This window comes from Miscanthus floridulus, chromosome 16 (genome assembly GCF_019320115.1).
Source record: "Miscanthus floridulus cultivar M001 chromosome 16, ASM1932011v1, whole genome shotgun sequence".
Lineage (NCBI taxonomy): Eukaryota > Viridiplantae > Streptophyta > Magnoliopsida > Poales > Poaceae > Miscanthus > Miscanthus floridulus.
Genome location: NC_089595.1, coordinates 94,634,273 through 94,653,805, shown reverse-complemented (window position 1 = coordinate 94,653,805; position 19,533 = coordinate 94,634,273). Strand labels below are relative to the sequence as shown.

The following is a 19,533-nucleotide window of genomic DNA, read 5'->3' as shown; positions in this document are numbered from 1 at the left end:
TTGAGTTTTGGTCTGGTTGCGTCACGTCTTTTGGTTGCTGAGTCGAACCATGTTGCATACTTTGAGTCGAAGTCTGGTTCGGTCGTTTGGCTGGCCTGCGTGCCATATAGCCTGGGCGTTGCCTATGTACGAAGGTAGATTAGAATTTTACTGTAGAGTTTATTTCCCGTTGAGCTGCTGCTCGAGAAACCCTGATGGTGATCCCATTAAGTTCTTTATCTTAAAGATTATCTTTCGGATTCTTGTTGATCTGTGTGGAGTGCGTGATCAGGCTCCTACAGCCTGAGTGCATCGCTTGGAATTTTTGGAGTTCCCCATCTTCTGATCATGTTCTTCAGAAGCACGGGTGGAAGAATGTCTTGCTGCTCGGATTGCATCTATTCCAGTTTTTGTAAGCCCAGAACTCCTTATTTTGTACTGCTACCTTTCGGATTGGTTCGTTGATTAGCTTTTGACCGGAACTGCTATATATTGTCGCGTCTGGATTATCGACTGGAGTACATTTTGATATACTGCTATTGTCGTGAAGTTCATCCATTCTAAGTCGCAGCTATTAATTATCTGGGAAAAAGAAACAGCACTACTTTGTCTAGTGTTTTCGTGTACGAGTTAATTTTGTTGATCGCCCTTCCTGTTGATCCTGAGTTACTACTCATATTAATGGAGCTCATAGCTGGTTGACCGATTAAATTAATTCACGTTTATGATTGTCATGCCCTGAGAAGTGAACAGCACCTGTGTTTGTTTTTCTCTGTGGCCGTTTGCTTGAGATCAAATTCAGAGAATCATATTATTATTAATCTTGCACCGTGAAAGATTGGGTAATTATTCTTGGGTCTGTTCACTTGCTCATATACGATCGTGGATTATAAGCTGAAATAGTATTTTTTTTTCTCACACCAAACCAACCAGCAGTAAATAATCCACGATCGTTTACCACGAACATGCTGAACGCTGGCGTTTGGTTCCTTACCAAGGTAAGGCTCGGCACAGTCGTCTGAAGGAATCGCCATAGCTTTTTGTCTCAAATGTGTGGCGAGCTTTTGCTCCGCCCCCACCACAAAACTGCTTTGCCACAGCACTCACGGTGAAGGAGGCCGGACCACCGGGGAGCACGGCCACGATGGGGAGGCGTGCGAGGGCACGAGGCTGCCGGGGCGTCGGGACATGCGAGGTGGACGGGCGCGCGGCCGCAGGGCCGTTGGGGGCACAGGGACGCACGAGGGCTTGCGCGCGGCCGCCGGGCCTTCGTGTGGTGCGTTCGTGGGGAGGAATTAATAAGAAAAATAAAAGTCTGGATGGGGTAGAGAGAGAATAGAAGAAAAAATAAAATAAGTGAAAAATTAAGAAAAAAATATAAAAATAGGGGTATTCTAGACCATTAATTGTCTATATTAGTCTTAATTTACATGTTTATTCTTTGTTCATTAGAAACATAGTACAAATTTGTGATTTGATTTTACCATAAAGTACAGTGATCTATGTGGCAATTTTGTCAAATTTTTGTGGCAATCATCCAAACAACAGCCACATATTTTTTCTTTAGTAACGAACCAAACAGTTCGATTTTGCCATGTGTGGCAAATACTTAATCTTAGGCGTGGCAAATTATGACCGACAACCAAACGGACCATAATCTCAACGCATTCCACACATCAATAAAGCCAAACATGTCCTCACAATACGGAAAGCAGGGCAAGAGTGAAGGATCAATCGCACGCGAGGTCGCATACAGTTCTAAATGAAAAACAAACATACCACGTGAGCAAGGAAATTCTTTTCACAATTGCCAGAAGCAATTTGAACTGTGACGGTATTTTTACACAATCAAGCCTGCGATCACAGATCATATTTCACAAAAGTAATTTTGTAGCACCCGATTTTAAGAACAAAACCAGATACACACTATATATGAGCCCAGAAAGTTAAATCTCACATGTAGCTATAAATAAGAGTAATATCGAAATACAATGCTCAAAATATAACTTACTTAGTATAAAGGATATAACCTTGGACAGCAAACAGTAGAAAGACAGCTCCGATCTTCGAGTGAAGACTCTAATTTCACAGGGACAACTGATTGGTTGATCACAAGCCTAACTCCTCCAGACTAGCAATCTGGTACCCATCCGGGATTTTTCTAAAGATTTAAAAAGTAAAGTAAGCGTAAGTACATGTCGTACTCAACAAATATAGCATGGGGTTCATGAGGCTCAAAAGGCTGACACTGGTTTAACTGCGATTAGCTTTTAATGAGTCATCTTTTAGCAATTGGGTGGCAACAAGTTTATCACAAGCCCATGTAAACACATGACCACGTAAACATGAATAATGAATAGCATAAACAATTAACCATTAATGAGCATCTTTATCATCAGTGTTCATCATCTATTCCGTAAGGGTCCAAGGCCGTTCATGGCCGTGAGCACGGTTGATATATCAGTTTTACACTCTGCAGAGGCTGTACACTTTCACTGTGAGTCGTGATTTACCCTTCCGCCCAAGGTGATCAGCCTCTTGACCCACTACTAAGAAAGATCGGCATGGTTCACTATGAAGCCTTTCAAATGTTCGTCTAACAAGTTAGGGTCATTAGATTCACTCGACAAACAGATGTAGAGCCCCTTTTCCGATGGCACAAGGACGCGCAGCCTATACACAAGGGGACAGAGGCCGCACTATACCCGATTCGTCAAGTCATTCTTGCGCCATAAAGGTAACCACTAACAAGCTAGAAAAAGTCCTCATACTTGACTAAAGCCAGAGCCATGTAGCCCTCACAGTTGTACTGTAAGTCACAGATAATCACTTACAGATAAGTCCTTAGGGAGAGGAATCTAAAGCACTATAAAAGCATCCCAATGCTCTAGCCCCCTTGTTCTATGTTGCTAAAAAGCATCTTTTAATGTTCATTGCATATTCCATTAGTCAAGTTACAAGATCATGGTTATAGTTGAGCACTAGCATCATACTACCCAATGCAATAACCCAAAAGTGTCAAGGAATCTAGAATATCAATTAGCTAGAAAAATTATTATGGTTGTCAAGGTAGACACATGCAGCATGAAGATTAAATATGTATAGGACAACAAAAAAGATCCAATGCTATACTTGTCTTAAACTCAGATCCTTCTTCAAGTCCAAACCTTCAAAAGAACTCTTTCTTGATCAACACGTAAAGGGATAAGATCATAAAGCACCACACAAGCATCCATACAATCATAACCGAAGCAAACAATAGAACTAAATTAGAACAGTACACCAAACATATGAAACTGCAAGTAAAAAAGTTTTAAAGATGTTCTACACGTTACTATAAACACACAAAAGCGAAAAGCACTCTAATCGGAGCTGTAACGAAGCAGTTATGAATTAAACAAGATTTTCTTTAATAAAATAATAGATTAAATCTAAGCTTGAATTTCAAAAGTTGAAAAGATATTTAACAGGAAGATAAACATGTAGATTACGTAATTACGAATCTAACGCAACTTGAACGGATTAAATCGGAGTTAAAACGGAGAAATTATGGCCTAAATAAGATTAGTGGCAAAACTGTAAATAGATGAAAACGTATTTTTGAATCTACTAGAAAGAAATTACGTTTTCAAAAGAAGAAAACATTTTCTGGAAAGTTGCTATGGACTGCGGGTTCTATTTAGATAAAATTGAGGGGCTCTTTAGCAAAAAGAACAGCGAAGGGGTATCGCGTGATCTAGATCGTTGGATTGAGATTGGACGATGCTGATTAGATCAAGGAGGGAAAGAGAGGCACGTCTGGCTGGAGAAGATGACCACCACCACGACTGCCATTGTCGACGGCGAAGGAGCTCGTCGGCGATCCTAAAACCGGCCCTAGAGACCTCGGGAAAAACATAGGGAGCAAGAGGAGGCAATGGCGAACGCGACTAGGAGGTCAGAGAGGGCCGCGACGGCACCAAGGCGGCGCGAAGCTTGCTGCTCTGGTTCATCGGTGGAACCCCAACGACGCGAAGCGAGAGACAGAGAGCGTGAAGGAGGGCGTATGCGGCACCTGCGGCTTGCTTACCTCCGCGCGAAGCTCGGAGAGGTCGTCGCGGCGACGAAGATGTAGCGGAGCTACGAAGCAATCTCGACGGCGAGCTCAAGTTAGGGCGGCGCATGTGCTAGGGTTGAGAATGGGGAGGCGGACGCGGTGTGGGCTCGGTATTTAAGAGGGCAACGACGTGGGGCGCACGCCAATGACGAGTCGACGCCAAGGCTAGAGGAAGGAGACCGCAAAGACAAGCTAGAGGAAGAAGACGGCGCTGACATGCGGGCCTAAGGTGGCAGCGGCACGGGACCAGGCAGTCAGAGGGAGAGAGACAAAAGAGGCGCGACAACATGGCTGCTGGGCCGGCCCAAGAGAGAGAAAGGAAGAAGAGGAAGCGGGCCGCAAGTAATTGAGACAGGAGCAGGCCCTAGGCTTCGGCGAAAGAGAGGGACATGAGAGAGTTTTTCTTTTTTTTTCTTTTTCTTTTCTAAATTTCCAGAGCAAATTTTCAAATGAGTTTTGAATTCTCTTTTGAGTTTTGAATCAAACCACTCAATACAAAATAATATGCAGCAGCATATATTCACAAACATGTAGCTAGACCTTATATTTGATTTTAAATTTTAAATAAGTTATCATTTTTCTAAATTTAAATGCTCATAAATTGCATAATTAAATCAAATTCAACTATTTTAAAATCATGCAAATTTTAGGGTGTTACAGATTTGAACTGTGAAGGGGATCACAGAGTTATCCGGGCCCAAGCAAAAGTAAAAGCTAGAATGTAGTTTGCTGTACAGCTAAGGCCCTGTTCGTTTCTCTTATAATCCATACTTTTCAACTTGTTTTTTCAGTCGGAACAGTGTTTTTTTCTCACAACAAATCAGCCGGAACAGTGTTTCGGTTTGTTTTTCCAGTGAAGTGAACATGGCCTAAATGCCTGGCACTACTCGGCAAAATTTGGTTGGATAACGTCCCAAAGATCACTCGTTGGCGCTCTGCATGAGCTCAAACCACTGCATAGTAGAAAAGAGGTCATTAGTAGGGCAACCATTTGTTAATTCAAAAGAGATAATTAGTATGTCAAAAGAGCTAAATTGCTAGGAGTAATTCACACCTGTCTAATCAGGTCGGCCAATGTGCGAGGAAGAGCTTCAATGTTCTGTAGCATAACATAATACGGGAACGGAAAGGAATCCATGTATTTTTTCAGCTCTACCTTCTCCCCTGCTTTAAAGCATGCTTCCTTTAGATTAATGATAGAATCCTCGGGGCTATCCAGGAGCACATACGCGACCATCCTCTTTCTATTTAGAACATCTCTAACATGACGCCTCAAGTTTTCCTGGTAGAGAACCAACTTCAGAACCCAAGAGGAAAAGGGGTATACGAGCTGCAGCCAAAACTGACGACAAAAATAGTTACCTTTTCATGGAACTTTCCATCAGATATTATCAGTATCAGTTGCTGGAGAGGATTTTTCCCTGATGGGGTGCGTGCCCGTGCAACGGCAGTATCGAGCATAGCATTCAGATGCGTCAAGAGATCAGACACTGGTTGATCCTCAATTTTGTTATCTTGCTCAAAGGACAAACTAGAGATCATCTGAAACGAGAGCATGAAAGATACATAGCAATGGTTATACAAGCGTACAATGAACATAAGAGAATCATACTGTAAATTTCGTCAACTTACATTCACTCCAGCTTCACCATTGAAGATCTGATCAAAATCATGTAGCACTCTAACATTCCCCTTCTTTCCAAAACTTGCAACTGCAAATTGTCCAACCTCAAGCTGTGACATAGCACGGCACACAGTAACTAATGCCTCGATAGCAAATTTTCCACATTTGCCCTCAGACATACTTCTTGAGTCATCAACAGCAATAACCACTTGGTAATTCCGTTTATTAGGCTTAGTTCGGCGCAACCATATCTTGTCCCTGCGGAAATGACTTGCAATATACGGAATGACCTGAAGAAACAAGAGTTGTGGTGCATCATATACATCCCTATGGAGGGGAAAGAAAAACATATAATGATAAGTTCATTGGAAATAAAAGTACCTTCTTCATGTTTATTCTCTTTCCAGTTCTATAATCTCCTTGAAGTTTACTAGCAAGAGTTGGTTCCATGACCAGGCGCAATTGCTCTGCCAGTTCTTGGGACAATTTCATGGTTGCCAGCTCAAGATTTTTCCAGTCCACTATAGACCTTTTTGTCTGTGCATCAGTGATGTCCAGATCCATCTGAGAAGGAAATTCCCTGTCAGTAGTTAGGTCAATAAGAGCTATTTTGTCATCTGCCAGGGGTCGTTTGAAGGAAACAAGATCTTGGAAAGTGTGATCTATTCTGCTTTCAACTAAATTTTGAATGGATGTATCAGTTTGAATCTCTCTGCCATCAAATTCATTGGCATTTTCAGACTTGCTGGGAAGTGCTTGTGAAGTTTGAAGATAAGGCACCTCAGGGTTATCAGGTGTTCTCTCATCACTTTGTTCCAATTTCCTGACACGGCTTTCATCTTCCAAGAAAGATTGATTAATTTGATTGTCATCATTGATCTGGTCAGCTGTTGCAGCACCCAATGCCTGAGAGGTGCTCTGCTCACCCTCAGGCACATAACGAAATTCAGCAGTGTTCTCATTACTATCATTTCCAGTTTCTGGTTGGTGATCCTGAGTGTCAGCTGAGACTTTGGCCCGTTCTTTCCAGTCTTCCAATGCATCTCCAATGCTTCTGAAAGGATTTGTCTGCTTGATGTGCTGCTGAGCATCATTTTGCACATCTGGCTTGGAGTTGGATAATAGTCTTGAATCATCACCAGCATTGGGCATAGATATTTCCATATTGGGCACTTCATTTCCTGAAAAATTTACTGAAGGAGCAACAGCGCCGTGCATATCACTGCTGTTGGCCAAGTTGGCTTCAGATTCTCTGTTAGAATCTACTTGCATATTGTCAGGCTGTAGGCCTTGTGATGGAGGCATAAGTGAATCGGTCTTGTCCAATTGGTGTGTATCCATCTCACCTGCTTCTGTGTTTGCATCTTCAACATGCTCCCCTTCATTATCTACCAGACCATCGCTATGCTGTGCCACATCTCCGTCCTCCATATCATCTGAAGCATCTAACCTCTCATCTGCTTGCTCCGCTTCTTCGGTACCTATATCTTCATTGTCAGCATCTCTATCGTCAGTTTGTTCTTGTTCCTCCATATCAACATCAACAGAATCATTCTCTGGTTCAGGGATTTCAGGTCCAGTCCGGTCATCATATGCATCAGCTTTGTCCATGACTTCATCAGTATTCAGATCGGCTTCATCACAGGTAGGATCATGTTCCAAATTATTATTCTTGCCTTCCTCAGGATCCATTTCCATAGGATCTTCCTCCTCAATAGAACCATCGTCCTTAGCTCTCAGTTCCCTATCATCCTGTTCTGTCCCTTTGGCTGACGAGCCTGACTCATATTTCTCAATAGATGTCTTAGGATCATCACCTTCATCCTTATCCCATGATTTCTTGCCAACCACTTCACTTGCATCACCAGTATCACCCATCTGATTATCCAAGTTATCCTCATCTTCGCCACCCGAGTCTTCGTCTTCAAGATCCTCAGAAACATCAGATAATTGTGCATTAAAATCGTCTTGCATTTCGACAGCTTTATCATCATTCTTAGGAGCTGGATCTGCCTTACATGTCATGTCCTGAAACACGAAAGAAGGTCAGCTTCAATGAAGCATACAGAAACTGCTACAGTTAAAAGTATATATCACTCGTATACATCTCCAATTTGTAGTGTAGAGGCTGGGGTATTTGTTTCATCCCGTTATCAGAAGAAGTTAGAAGGATGTACTGAGCACACTAACCTTACTATCACCAAGTTGTGATTCATCATCTATATCAGAGCTTACACTCTTTTGACCATCTCCGTCACCCATGCCAGTTCCACTTCCAACAGCATCTTGCTGTAGTTCATCATCTGCATCTTCCGCTGTATCTTCGGTGGAACCAAACCCCTCCGTAAATAGATGAATAAAAAGGTCCCCAAGTGCAAGAGTCATTTCAGAAGTCTGAAACCAAGAGAAAGAGGCCTTAGAAAAACAAAATTAAACATTATTTTACCCAAAATATAAGAGGACAAGTCTAAAGTTCCTCCAAACATGAAATACTTACTGTTCTGTGTGCTTCTAAAAGTTCAGAAAGTATCCCTTCTGCTGATGACAGGATCACACCCAGCCAAGCATGAAGATGCATTAGGTGCACCTCTATACTAGTACGTATCTCAGGTTTATAGTCAACCAGCAACCTCTGTTGCAAACAATAACAAATGAGATGGTATAACACAAAATTATACAGATAAGAAAACAGTGTAAAGGTGATGGCACAAACCACTAGAATACAAATCTTTTCACCAGCAACACAAATATCATCCAATTTAAGATTCATAATGCATGTCTGCAAAGTATCTTTCCATGATGCAACATTACCAACTGGTGAATTTTCAGTTCCATTACTGCATACTTCATGATCAGTGAGCTTTCCAAGAACACCAACAAATAGCATGAAAGTTTCCTTCAAAATTTCTATATACGAAGCTTCAAGCTTCAAGCATAGCTTATGATTTTCTTCAACTTGTCTTGGGTTCTTCATTGCCATCTTGCCCTACATCCGTCATGAATATTTAAGCATAAAAAATCCACATAGAATACAAAGGAAAATGCCTAGTTAAATAAACATGTAACATGCTAAAAGGAAAATGCCTAGTCAAATCAACACATGCACTATTTGGACAGAAGTAAATTCTGGTTGAAACAAAAGAAAAAAGAAATGAACTGGAGATGTGCCGCCCCAATCAAAGTGGGACATAGGATTGATTTTCCATTTCCCCATGTTTCTCAAAAGAATGCCCAACTGCCTACCCCTCTCTTCTTCCTCAGGCCTCACCTAGTCACCTCTCCTTATCCCTTGTTCTCTTTCATCTCTCCTCTCCTCTCCCTATCCCGAGAGAGGAACAGAATCATCTACTGGAGGCAGTGTGGCGGATGCTGTGGATGTGACTGCTCAGGCATGGTGCCATCTTATACAATGTGAGAACATGAATATACTGTGAGCCGTGGGTGATCATTTGAGCCCAGGCCTCTCATTGGATAACCTAATCCAATCCCAGATCCACACCCATGCGATTTGGGTCAGGTATGGGCAAGCAGCTAGCTACACGTTGGAAGAGGGGTAGGGTACGGGTATATCCGTCTGTAACCTTCGCCCCGTTTCCTTCGGTGGACTAGCCTTTTGCCCCTTTGCCCCCTTCCTCCATAGCTTGATTCCCCAGTGTCATCCAAGGAAGCCCAAGCCCCACAATGACTCCATCCTTTCTGCTTGTTCGTTGGTCCAGCAGGCAGCGGAAGCCCTAGTCCCTCTACAGCTATGCTGACCTCATCGACAGAAACATGAAGGTCCCTTCCTGGCGATCTGGTGGGCAGGGACGCTTGAGTCTACAAGATTGGTGGAAGGGGAAGAACAATCAGCGAGGAGCATGTGTTATAGAACCGGTGACACGCTCACACGAGGTACTCTCTAGACATATCCCCAAATCCATCCTCCCTTGGGTGAGTTTTGATCTGCTCTTCTTTTCCCCTTTTCAGAAGGCAATTTGGATCTGTTCTTCAATATATTTGCATTTCACCTTTTAATTTGTGAGGAGCATTCAAATAATAACTTTTGGGGAAAATTGTCTACCGGACACCCAAAGTAGAGGTCATTGGCTGGCGGACACCCAAAATTGAGCCATTTGCTGGAAGACACTCTCGTTACTAATAATTATGCTGCTGGACACCGCGCCCCTTATTTTATTCATTTCCACTGGTTGAGGAGAGAGAACAGCTGTGAAATGACTTCTTCCTCTCTCCCTTTCTTTCTTTTTCTGTTTCCTGTCCACGCCACCCTCTCCGCCTCCCGCACTCGCCGTCGCGCACCCGCCGGCACATCGTTGATCCGGCCTTTGCAAGCTAGTGCTTTGCTAGAGTTCTGCAGTTAGCCATGAATCTGGCGACGACCCCAGCGCGGCGGCCCATGGAGCCAGGTCTGGCACGGCGTCTGTGCACGTGGTGTTGGCCGTGTGCCACATGTTGCGGCGCGGCCTTGTCCCCGAAACGCATCATGATGGACGTCCACCTCCTGGGCCGTGGCAAGCTCGTCGGGCGGACGCTGCGCGGCCACCTCGCACACAACCCGTCGAGCCACCGCTGCCGCCACGGCCAAAACCTCACCAACTACGGCGGCGCGTCGTCCTGCGCGTCGTCGTCCTCCACGCTCGCCTCGTTCTACGGCCACCCTCGGGAGGTGGAGTTCAGCTGCACCACCACGCGGTCGTACCCGCAGGGGCTCTTCTTCCCCTTCAAGGGCCGCGGCGGTGGCGGCCGGGCGTGCGGCGAGCAGTACGGCGGCCTCGACGCGGCGGCCGTGGCGCGAGCGTTCGAGATGCTCAGCGCCGAGGTGGACGCCGGGGGCGGCACCCCCACGGTCGCGCCGTCGCCCATGGTGGCCACCGTGACGCCGTCGCCCATGGTGGCCACCGCGACGCCGTCGCCCATGGTGGCGTGGATCCTGGGCCGCAGCCCCGCCGGGGTCCGCCCGCTGCGCGTCACCGACTCGCCATTCCCGGCCGTGCCCGAGGACGGGTGCTGCAACGAGCGCGTGGACGCCGAGGCCGACGACTTCATACGGAAGTTCTACGAGCAGCTCAGGCTGCAGCCGACCGCCGCCACGCCGAATGCCTACCGGCGCCGCCGTGGTTAGCTAGCTAGCTGGGTAGGCTTGTTCAGGCATGCACACAGATCAACCGGCACTACTTTGCTTGGGATCCATGACGTGCGCGTGTGTCGTCGTTTCGCGTCTCGTTCGTCTTGTCCGTGGAAAAAGAGAAAGGGAGAGAGGAAGAAGAAAGCGGCAGGGGCAAGAATGTCATTTCACAGCTGCTCTCTCTCCTTAACCCGTGGAAATGAATAAAATAAGGGGCGCGGTGTCCAGCAGCATAATTATCAGTAACGAGAGTGTCTTCCAGCAAATGGCTCAATTTTGGGTGTCCGCCAGCCAACGACCTCCACTTTCGGTGTCCGCTAGACAATTGTCCCTAACTTTTGTTTCATCCCCGGATTTGTTCCTGAACTGTACTCTTTCCTTGTAGATGCCATGCACTTCCCATTTTGCAATCTCGTGAACAGCAGTTCAAGCTCTTGTCCATGGTCATCAACTATAACAAATTACCCAATGGGTATGGATAATTGGGGAGGGTGCAGAATGGATATTTCAGGATTGGATTTGGGTGTGGATGGCCCAGGTGTGCCCATACCCTCCCTAACAGCAGGTCTAACTGAACCTCATGGGCTGTTTACACATTATGTGGTGCGGTGGTCACTTGGAACTCAACCAATAGGGATGAAAACTAATCCTAACCTACCATAACAAACTCTATGCTTCTAGATCCCTGCCATATTATATTATACTCTTATAACAAAAATAAGTTTAAGCATATATACAGAACTACTCAAAATAGGACGGGTAACTAAACAGGCATTCAAATACATAGCAGAACAAACCTTCTCCAGCAATTCTTCCAAACGCGAGATAAGAACTTTCTTAACGGATCCCACTGAAAGATCCTGGTGGCATTGAACCTGCATGTCTTCTCTCAATGAATCTATAAGCTGGCAATTATCAGCAAAAAGTTGCTCCATCTCTGTTGTAGCAAGAGGCATACTCTTATATGCATCTGCAAATATATTATTGGATCCAAGCAAGTATTCATCCAACAATGAATCTATATGCTGGCAATTATGAGCAAAAAGTTGCTCCATCTCTGTTGCAGCATGAGGCATACTCTTATATGCACCAGCAAATATATTATTGCATCCAAGCAAGCATTTATCTAACAACTCCTGCAAAAAAAAAAAGATAGAAAGAGTTACAAGACACATCAGTATATCAATGAGTGCACTACTTCTCATATGTCCCTTGAGCTCAGAACCCCAAAGGAACCTCACACTGGCTTCAACTTATTTGGAGCTTATCTTGGGGTCTAAGATTGATTGAATGAAACAAAAAATCTAAGACCCCTGTTTGATCTTGGTTCGCTACAATCCATAAGCTAAAGAGGTCACCCCTATAAGGCAACAGAAATAATTAAGTTTACCTTAGATTCAGAAAATTTCAAGACAAACTTTCCAAGAAGAGATGAGATCTCTGCAACTTCTATGAAGTTGTTACAAGAGTTATAATGGCAATCCTTGAAGCTTCTGAGCAATAAGTTGGAGTCTGTTGTCATAGTGAGTACAGTATCAAACAATTTCTACATTTAAAAAATAGCAAAATGATGTGTTAGCCACCATGCTGTTAAAAAATGTGCATAAAAACTAGCACAAGACACATCAAAATTGTAAAATCCATAAGCTTAAAAAACTTAAGCAGAAACTCTACCTTTTGCTGCCACATGGAACTCAGCAGCATATTTTGGCTTGATGATAGAGATTTACTCTTTCCTCTTTCTATAAAGGATAACAAGTGAGTTTGCAAATTTATTTCCAAGCCCTAAAAGGAAAAGGCATAAGTCGAGAAGTACCTCCAGAACCTAATAAGAAAATAGCATGCTGGAACTGGTTCAGCTGATCAAATAGATTATAAGCAAGATGCCGTTGTTCAGACAACACAGTCAACAGATGACTCATAAAGGACGTGGCCTTTTTAACCTGTAGGTTGCTCAAAGCATAAATACAAAACTGATATATGCTGATCTATAGCACCAGATACTAAAAATAACTAGGAACTGACCTCTTCTAAACCTAGATCTTTGTTAAATTTCAAAGAAACCTGTCGAAGTTGTTGCATCATTGCCAAACATTTGAAGTATTGTTGATTTGCATGCTTCCAGTTATCTGTGTTCAATAGTGTGGAATGATTGATGCTAAGACCTTCCAGCATTTTCTGTGAGTTCACTTGCTGTAGTAAATGTACAGAATCATATGACTGCTCCAAGAACAATGGACTAGTTGCAGCCAGCTCATCTCCCCACTGGAAGTAAGAGAGAAAAAAATTGTATAAAAAACTCTTTTCTTTTGGGCAATGGAGTAAACGAACGTCAAGGGTTTCAGTCACGTTTATTTTGTTTGGTCTCAATTACAGATTACAGAATTATTATTATACAGCTATAAAAATAGGGAAAGAGGCTATCTTGTTTTAGCATTAAAGTACCTCATGACCCATTGGCCTGTGCTTTGATAGTCCACATTCCTCAAGAGTTTTGAACAGATTGGATAGAGCTGTTTTCTTCTGATTCTTTTTCCCATGCTTCACTGTACTAGCAAAATTAGCTGCCCCACAGATTCTCTCAAGTGAGACCCAAAATAACTGCAATCTGTCGTTGAGCTCAATTTCATTCTGCCGGTGCTTCACATTGTGTACAATATCTGCATATTCTGCCCAAAAAAATTGTAAGTTCGTAACAAACACACTAAAGGGAGATGGAATTGGTTTTTTTGTGTGTGTGTGTGTGTGTTGGGGGTGGGGAGATAGAGACCTTTGGCACTAGGAACTCCAAAGATACTACCGTTTGATTGCTGCAATATTTGTAATGATACAGAAGTCTCACTTGCCCACTTGTGGTACCACAAAAACCTGCAAGAAAAAGCAAAATAAACATAAATTGGTGTGATAATTAATGAATCAATACTACAAATATGATCAGCTTTACAGGGCCACCTTTTGTTAAATGTTTCAGTGTCAACAGGAAGCTGTGATTCAGGCCTCTGAGGATCAAGCCAGCACGGAACCTTCCTTGCTGTGGCTTCTTCATTCAGTAGAATGATGACAGGACTTTTCAAAATATCCTGTCCAAAATGCAAATAGCATGTCAACTGTGTTACCAAAAGAGCTAATGACCTGGACACCAACAAGGCAACTGATTCCCTCCAATCACGTATTAGTTGCCATTTTAGGTTGTGTGCAGTCAACCATACCAAAATTTGGTTACAAACTAAATTTTATGTATTGAGTTTGGATATTTGAAAATGATACCACCAGATTTTCATAGAAGTAATCATTTTTCATAAAAGTAGTACTTTACTTTATGTTTCATAAATATATTAAAACAGAAGGTACTAGTCAAAGTTGTTTTTGAGGCCGTGGCTGATGTCCAAAACTTCACCAATATTATTTGTGACAGGAGGGAGTAGCTCATTAACAATGATGTTATTATACAACAAATAATAGAGAACCGTGCAGTAGCTCAGTTGGTACTCCCCTATTCTAAAGACAGCCAGTGGGGTATCTTCTTCCCATGGCCAAGTTTATGTTTACAGCAAAAATAATAGCTTTGGATCCAAAGCATTGCCAATCATAAAGACATCAAGCAATAAACAAAATAATAATAATAATAAATACATTGAACTATTGCAGAAACTTTAAAAATACTTTCATAATAAACTTAAACACATCAAGTAATCAGTACATACATTGAACCGTTGCAGAAGCTTAAAAATCTTTTGCCTAGTCCTTTTAAAATTTTCAATAGAAGCACTACTATATGGCGCTTGCTCCCAGCTGTAAAGCTTGACGTGATCTTTCAACTCCTTCTCAATGGTTTTTTTACCATCTTCAATTTTCCCATGAACACTTGAGGTTGGAAATTTTGTCAGAACCAACAGTGGACAAAAGAAACAGAAATATTTCCACATAGAATGAAGAGTGACTTACAGTGACAAAAACTGCATGTAGTAGCCAAACACATTGTACAGAATATTCTGGATTTTCTTCACTGCAGTACTGTCAAGTGGACAAATGAAAAAACAAAAAAATATTTTCAGGATAAGGAAAATTAATTATAGTGGGAACAGAAAAATAATTTCAACAGCTATACTGAACAAACTTAAACAAAGCAAACAGTACTGATCAAGTTTTGATCTCACCTTGAATAACAACCCATGCTAGCACCAGTAGAAATCTCACCATGGAAGGCAAAGAGAATATGCAAGCGTCTCTTGTATTCTCCAAGACTCGATGTTTGAACAAATTCCTCAACACTGAATTTGCAGACCATTTTTTGCATTAGAAAAAATATACGTTTCTAGGAAGGGAGAGAAAAAAATATGCATTACCTTCTGGTAATAGACAAATCCTCGTCCGTTGGAATACCAGAACTCTCAGTAAGTAACGCTCGCAATGGAAACCACAGCTGCACAAGTACAACAATATTCTGTTAAACCAAAAATCAAGCAATAGAAATTAAATAAGATTGACAGTAATATAAACACACCTTTACAGCATTCATCTCATACTTTGCCTGGACCTCCTCCAGCAGTATAGGCCAACAATCTAACTCGAGCCTTTGCCATGAATACACAAGCAAGAATATTGATGCAAGATGATCTGAAGGGAAAAGGAGATTAAAACAATACAATGCTATGATTTGCCACAAACATATTTTTCAGATGTTGGGTATATGACACAATGTGCCGCTAAAATTGAAAAAAAAAATATGGTAATTTAACCGATTGTAGGTGAGAAATTAAAAAGTTTTGAAAATACACTACATAATCCATTTTTGAGGAAAACTACAGTATGAACTGAAATATAGGCATTGACATCAGAAAATGTGCACAAAGGTTTCTCAGGGTTTAGCTTTACCTTTCAGAAAGAACTTGGAGTCATTTTCCTGCAATGTTTGAGCTTTCCCAGCCAGCAGTTGCAATCCAAGTAAGACCTTAAGAATAAGAAATATAAGAAGAAAAAGAAAGGACAAATCAGTATTTAAAAGCAAGTTATACTACACAAACAATCATTGAATAACAGACCTTTGAAATTGGTGTGCTCAGGGGCATCGCTAAAAGGGAAGTAATTAGATCCAATATTTTCAAGAGACCAGGGTGATCAGGCCATTCATCCAAATAGTTATTAACTCTCTCCTGAAGTGTAGTTAGTGGCTCCACCATCTTGAACAATAAAGGAGGATTTGGATCCTGCAATAAGCAAAGTTACTAAATACATGAAAAGAAACCGATGGACATCAAGGTACAATCTGAAAGATGTCATACCTTGTAAGCATTATAACCATTGCAATCTTGAGACGTTTTTGCACAAGATCGTTGGTATTCTAGACAAACACGAAATAGGTGCTCAGGCATGAGCTTCTCATCAAACATAGAACATGTTAATTCCGGGAGATCTGAAAAATAATAATACAGAGCCAATGTTATACATACAGCACTGTTTGAAATGGAAGCAATAAAATTTACCTTTAAGTATTCTTGTTCCCAGCTCATATGAATCTATGAAGGACTGGATTTTCTGTGCATCACTAACTTGACATTTGCGGGGCTGAAAGAAATTCAACAGGAAATTATCAATTAGCAATGAAATTGTACACAATGCCATATATAATATGGTATTTACAATTGAGTAAAACACATGGCAGTCCCTAAACTTGTCCCTGGGTGTCAGCTAGGTCCCGGAACTCTTAAAATGAATTTTTTCGCGGACATTGTCTGATTGCACGGCCAAAAGTCACTCGGACCAAGGAGATTGGAGGACTGGGCATTCATGACCTAAAATCACTTGGATGGGCTTTGAGAGTGAAATGGCTTTGGCAAGCTAAAACTCAGCCAGATAAACCATGGGTGGAGCTCCATATCCAGGTTCATTCTTCTGTAAGAGATCTCTTCTTTGTGGCGTTGATCACCAGTGTTGGAGACGCAAACTCCACTCTTTTCTGGATGGATAATTGGCTGCATGGAAAATCCATTGCTTTCCTTCCTCAGCTCTTTTCCTCGGATTCTAAAAGGAGGGCTAAAAGACATACAGTATGTGAAGCCATGGTTCAGAATAGCTGGGTGCTAGATATTCAGGGGGCTTCATCAGTTACGGCTCTTGCGGAATATTTGGAGGTCTGGGAGTTAATAATGGAAGTCCAGCTTCGGACTAATACACCTATCAGCACGGTTGGCGTTTCTCATGTTCTTCGGGTCACTATTCAACAAAGTCGGCCTACAAAACATTGTTTATCGGGTCAATTTCTTTTGAACCTTGTGAGATGATTTGAAGGATCTGGGCGCCTAAAAAATGTCAATTCTTCCTTTGGCTTGCTGCACATAACTGGTGTTAAACAGCACAGATTGGTTGGTTCCCAGAGGTTTGCCCCATCCAGACCGGTGTCCTTTCTATACAAAGATGCGCAGCTCTCCTGCGCGTTGACCGGTGTCCTTTATGTGACCAAGATGCTGAAAACATACACCATATATTATTCAATTGGGTCTTCTCTAGACAAGTGTGATTGGCTGGTCAGTCCTCTTTCGTCATTTTGGATTGTTCGATCACTCCCCTTCCCCATTGTCCCAGACGATAGAGCATTCAATGATTGGTGGATGAGAGTTAATAATTTGTTCTCTGGTGAAATTAAGCTACAGAGGGACGGGGATATTGATGAAGATGTTAGCCATAGAATCAAAGCAGGGTGGATGAAGTGGCGGCAAGCGTCTGGTGTCCTATGTGACAAAAGGGTACCACAGAAGCTAAAAGGCAAGTTTTATAGGACGGCGATTAGACCTGCTATGTTGTATGGTGCAGAATGTTGGCCTACGAAAAGACGACATATTCAACAGCTAAGTGTCGCGGAAATGCGTATGTTGCGTTGGATTTGCGGTCATACAAGAAGGGATCGAGTTCGGAACGATGATATACGTGAGAGATTAGGGGTAGCGCCAATTGAAGAAAAGCTTGTCCAACACCGGCTGAGATGGTTTGGACATGTGCAACGGAGACCTCCAGATGCACCGGTGCGTAGTGGAATCATAAGTCAGGATAGTAACGTGAAGAGAGGCAGAGGAAGACCGAAGTTGACTTGGGTAGAGGCAATAAAAGGAGACTTGAAAGGATGGAATATACCCAAAGACTTAGCCTTAGATAGGAGTGCTTGGAAGACAGCTATTCACGTGCCTGAACCTTGATTGCTTCTGTTGGGTTTCAACTCTAGCCTACCCCAACTTGTTTGGGACTTAAAGGCTTTGTTGTTGTTGTTGTTGTGAAATTAAGCATGGCCTCAACTCGTTGATAATCCTCACTGCATGGAAGTTGTGGAATCACCGTAATGATTGTGTTTTCAATGGGAACAACCCTAGCCTCCAGCTCATTATTAGGCAAATCCTTGAAGAGGCACACCTATGGGACCTTGCAGGCTCCTGCCCATCTAGAGGTCGCTAGTACTCTAGTAGATAATCAGATGACGGTGATTGTTGGGTCAGGTCATGGTTTGATGCAAAAGGCGCATTTGTTTCTGGTACGAGTTCGTAAGAGTGTGTTTTTGTGTGAACATGATGGGTGCGTTGTAATTTATTTGGTTTCTCCTCCTTGATGCATTGATACACAGCTCTCCTGCGTATTTCTAAAAAAAAGGTCCTCGAACTTCTCTTTCTGTGTCATATAGGTCCCAAACTTTTAAAATGCTATTTTTAGGTCCCCAGACTTGTCTGAGTGTGCCATCCAGGTCCCTGAATTGCCATAGTGTGTCATTTAGATCAAAATAGACCCGATCTATTCCAAGTCACAATGCCACATGCCACAGCGGTTGGATCCACAACTATTATTGACCGGGGCAAGAACTTAATGGCAAAGCAATCATTCCCTTACCTATTCCGCCTAAGGAGCACTAGCTTTTGACCTTGCCGCCACTACTGATGACATCATGGCCTCTGATGTGGAGGATGATGAAGGCATAAGGGTAGGGATGGCGAGTTGGCAACAGTTATGTGACGCCACACTAGATTGGAACATGAAGAGAGGGGGGAAGCATGGAGATGGAACTAGAAGAGTGAGGAAGAGCATGTAGATGGAGCGCTAGAGACCGATATGTGGGCAAGGTTGGAGCTCATTTGGACCTAGATGACACACGCGACAAGTTCGAGAACCTAAAAATGAAATTTTGAGAGTTCTGGACCTGGATGACACCTGAAGACAAGTTCGGGTACCCGACTGAGTGATACTATGAGAAAAGTTTAAGGACCACTCGTGCATTTTACTCTTTATTACTATTTATTCTCGCCCTATTTACTACATGCAAAAGAAACAGAAATGCAGGATGCATAAAATGCATCAGATCATTCTCAACATCTGAACATCCAGAAAAAAGAATGCACAACTAGTATATCAGATAAATTATTCCAGGTATTTCATTATAATTTTATTATACCTTCTCAAAAAGATCTGGCGAACCAAACAATTGGTCATGTATGGTCACAATACATTTTAGAGCAGACTCTGGTATCAGATCCCAAGTATCTTCAACAATACCATTATCCTCATCAATTCTTTCCTGAAATAAATAAGATTGTTACATCGATGTGCAACATGAAATATAGACATCCATAAAGAACTAGCATAGGCAATACCGTAATTTTAAAAAAATCATGCTCTAGTTTTTCTTCATTATCTACAACACTGCCTTCAGATTCCATATCAGAAAGTAACAGCACA

At 42.5% G+C, this 19,533-nt stretch overlaps 1 protein-coding gene and 1 pseudogene across 1 annotated transcript; one reads left to right on the top strand and one right to left on the bottom strand.

Annotated features, from left to right (window-relative positions):
- Positions 1-4,797: 4,797 nt before the first annotated feature.
- LOC136512436 (midasin-like) lies at positions 4,798-19,527 on the bottom strand. Its single transcript, XM_066506398.1, has 27 exons — positions 19,449-19,527; positions 19,250-19,372; positions 16,305-16,386; positions 16,104-16,234; positions 15,864-16,028; positions 15,697-15,772; positions 15,326-15,438; positions 15,168-15,244; positions 14,979-15,092; positions 14,767-14,835; positions 14,526-14,685; positions 13,774-13,901; positions 13,592-13,689; positions 13,267-13,490; positions 12,847-13,086; positions 12,638-12,764; positions 12,496-12,563; positions 12,212-12,367; positions 11,619-11,957; positions 8,413-8,685; positions 8,197-8,331; positions 7,890-8,093; positions 6,081-7,727; positions 5,708-5,989; positions 5,438-5,617; positions 5,130-5,357; positions 4,798-5,028 (listed from the first exon to the last, which is right to left on the bottom strand). Exons 1-27 carry the CDS (start codon positions 19,512-19,514, stop codon positions 4,996-4,998), a joined length of 5,538 nt encoding a protein of 1,845 aa, XP_066362495.1. The 5' UTR covers positions 19,515-19,527; the 3' UTR covers positions 4,798-4,995.
- On the top strand, positions 10,060-10,818 carry LOC136511444 (uncharacterized; annotated as a pseudogene).
- Positions 19,528-19,533: the final 6 nt, after the last annotated feature.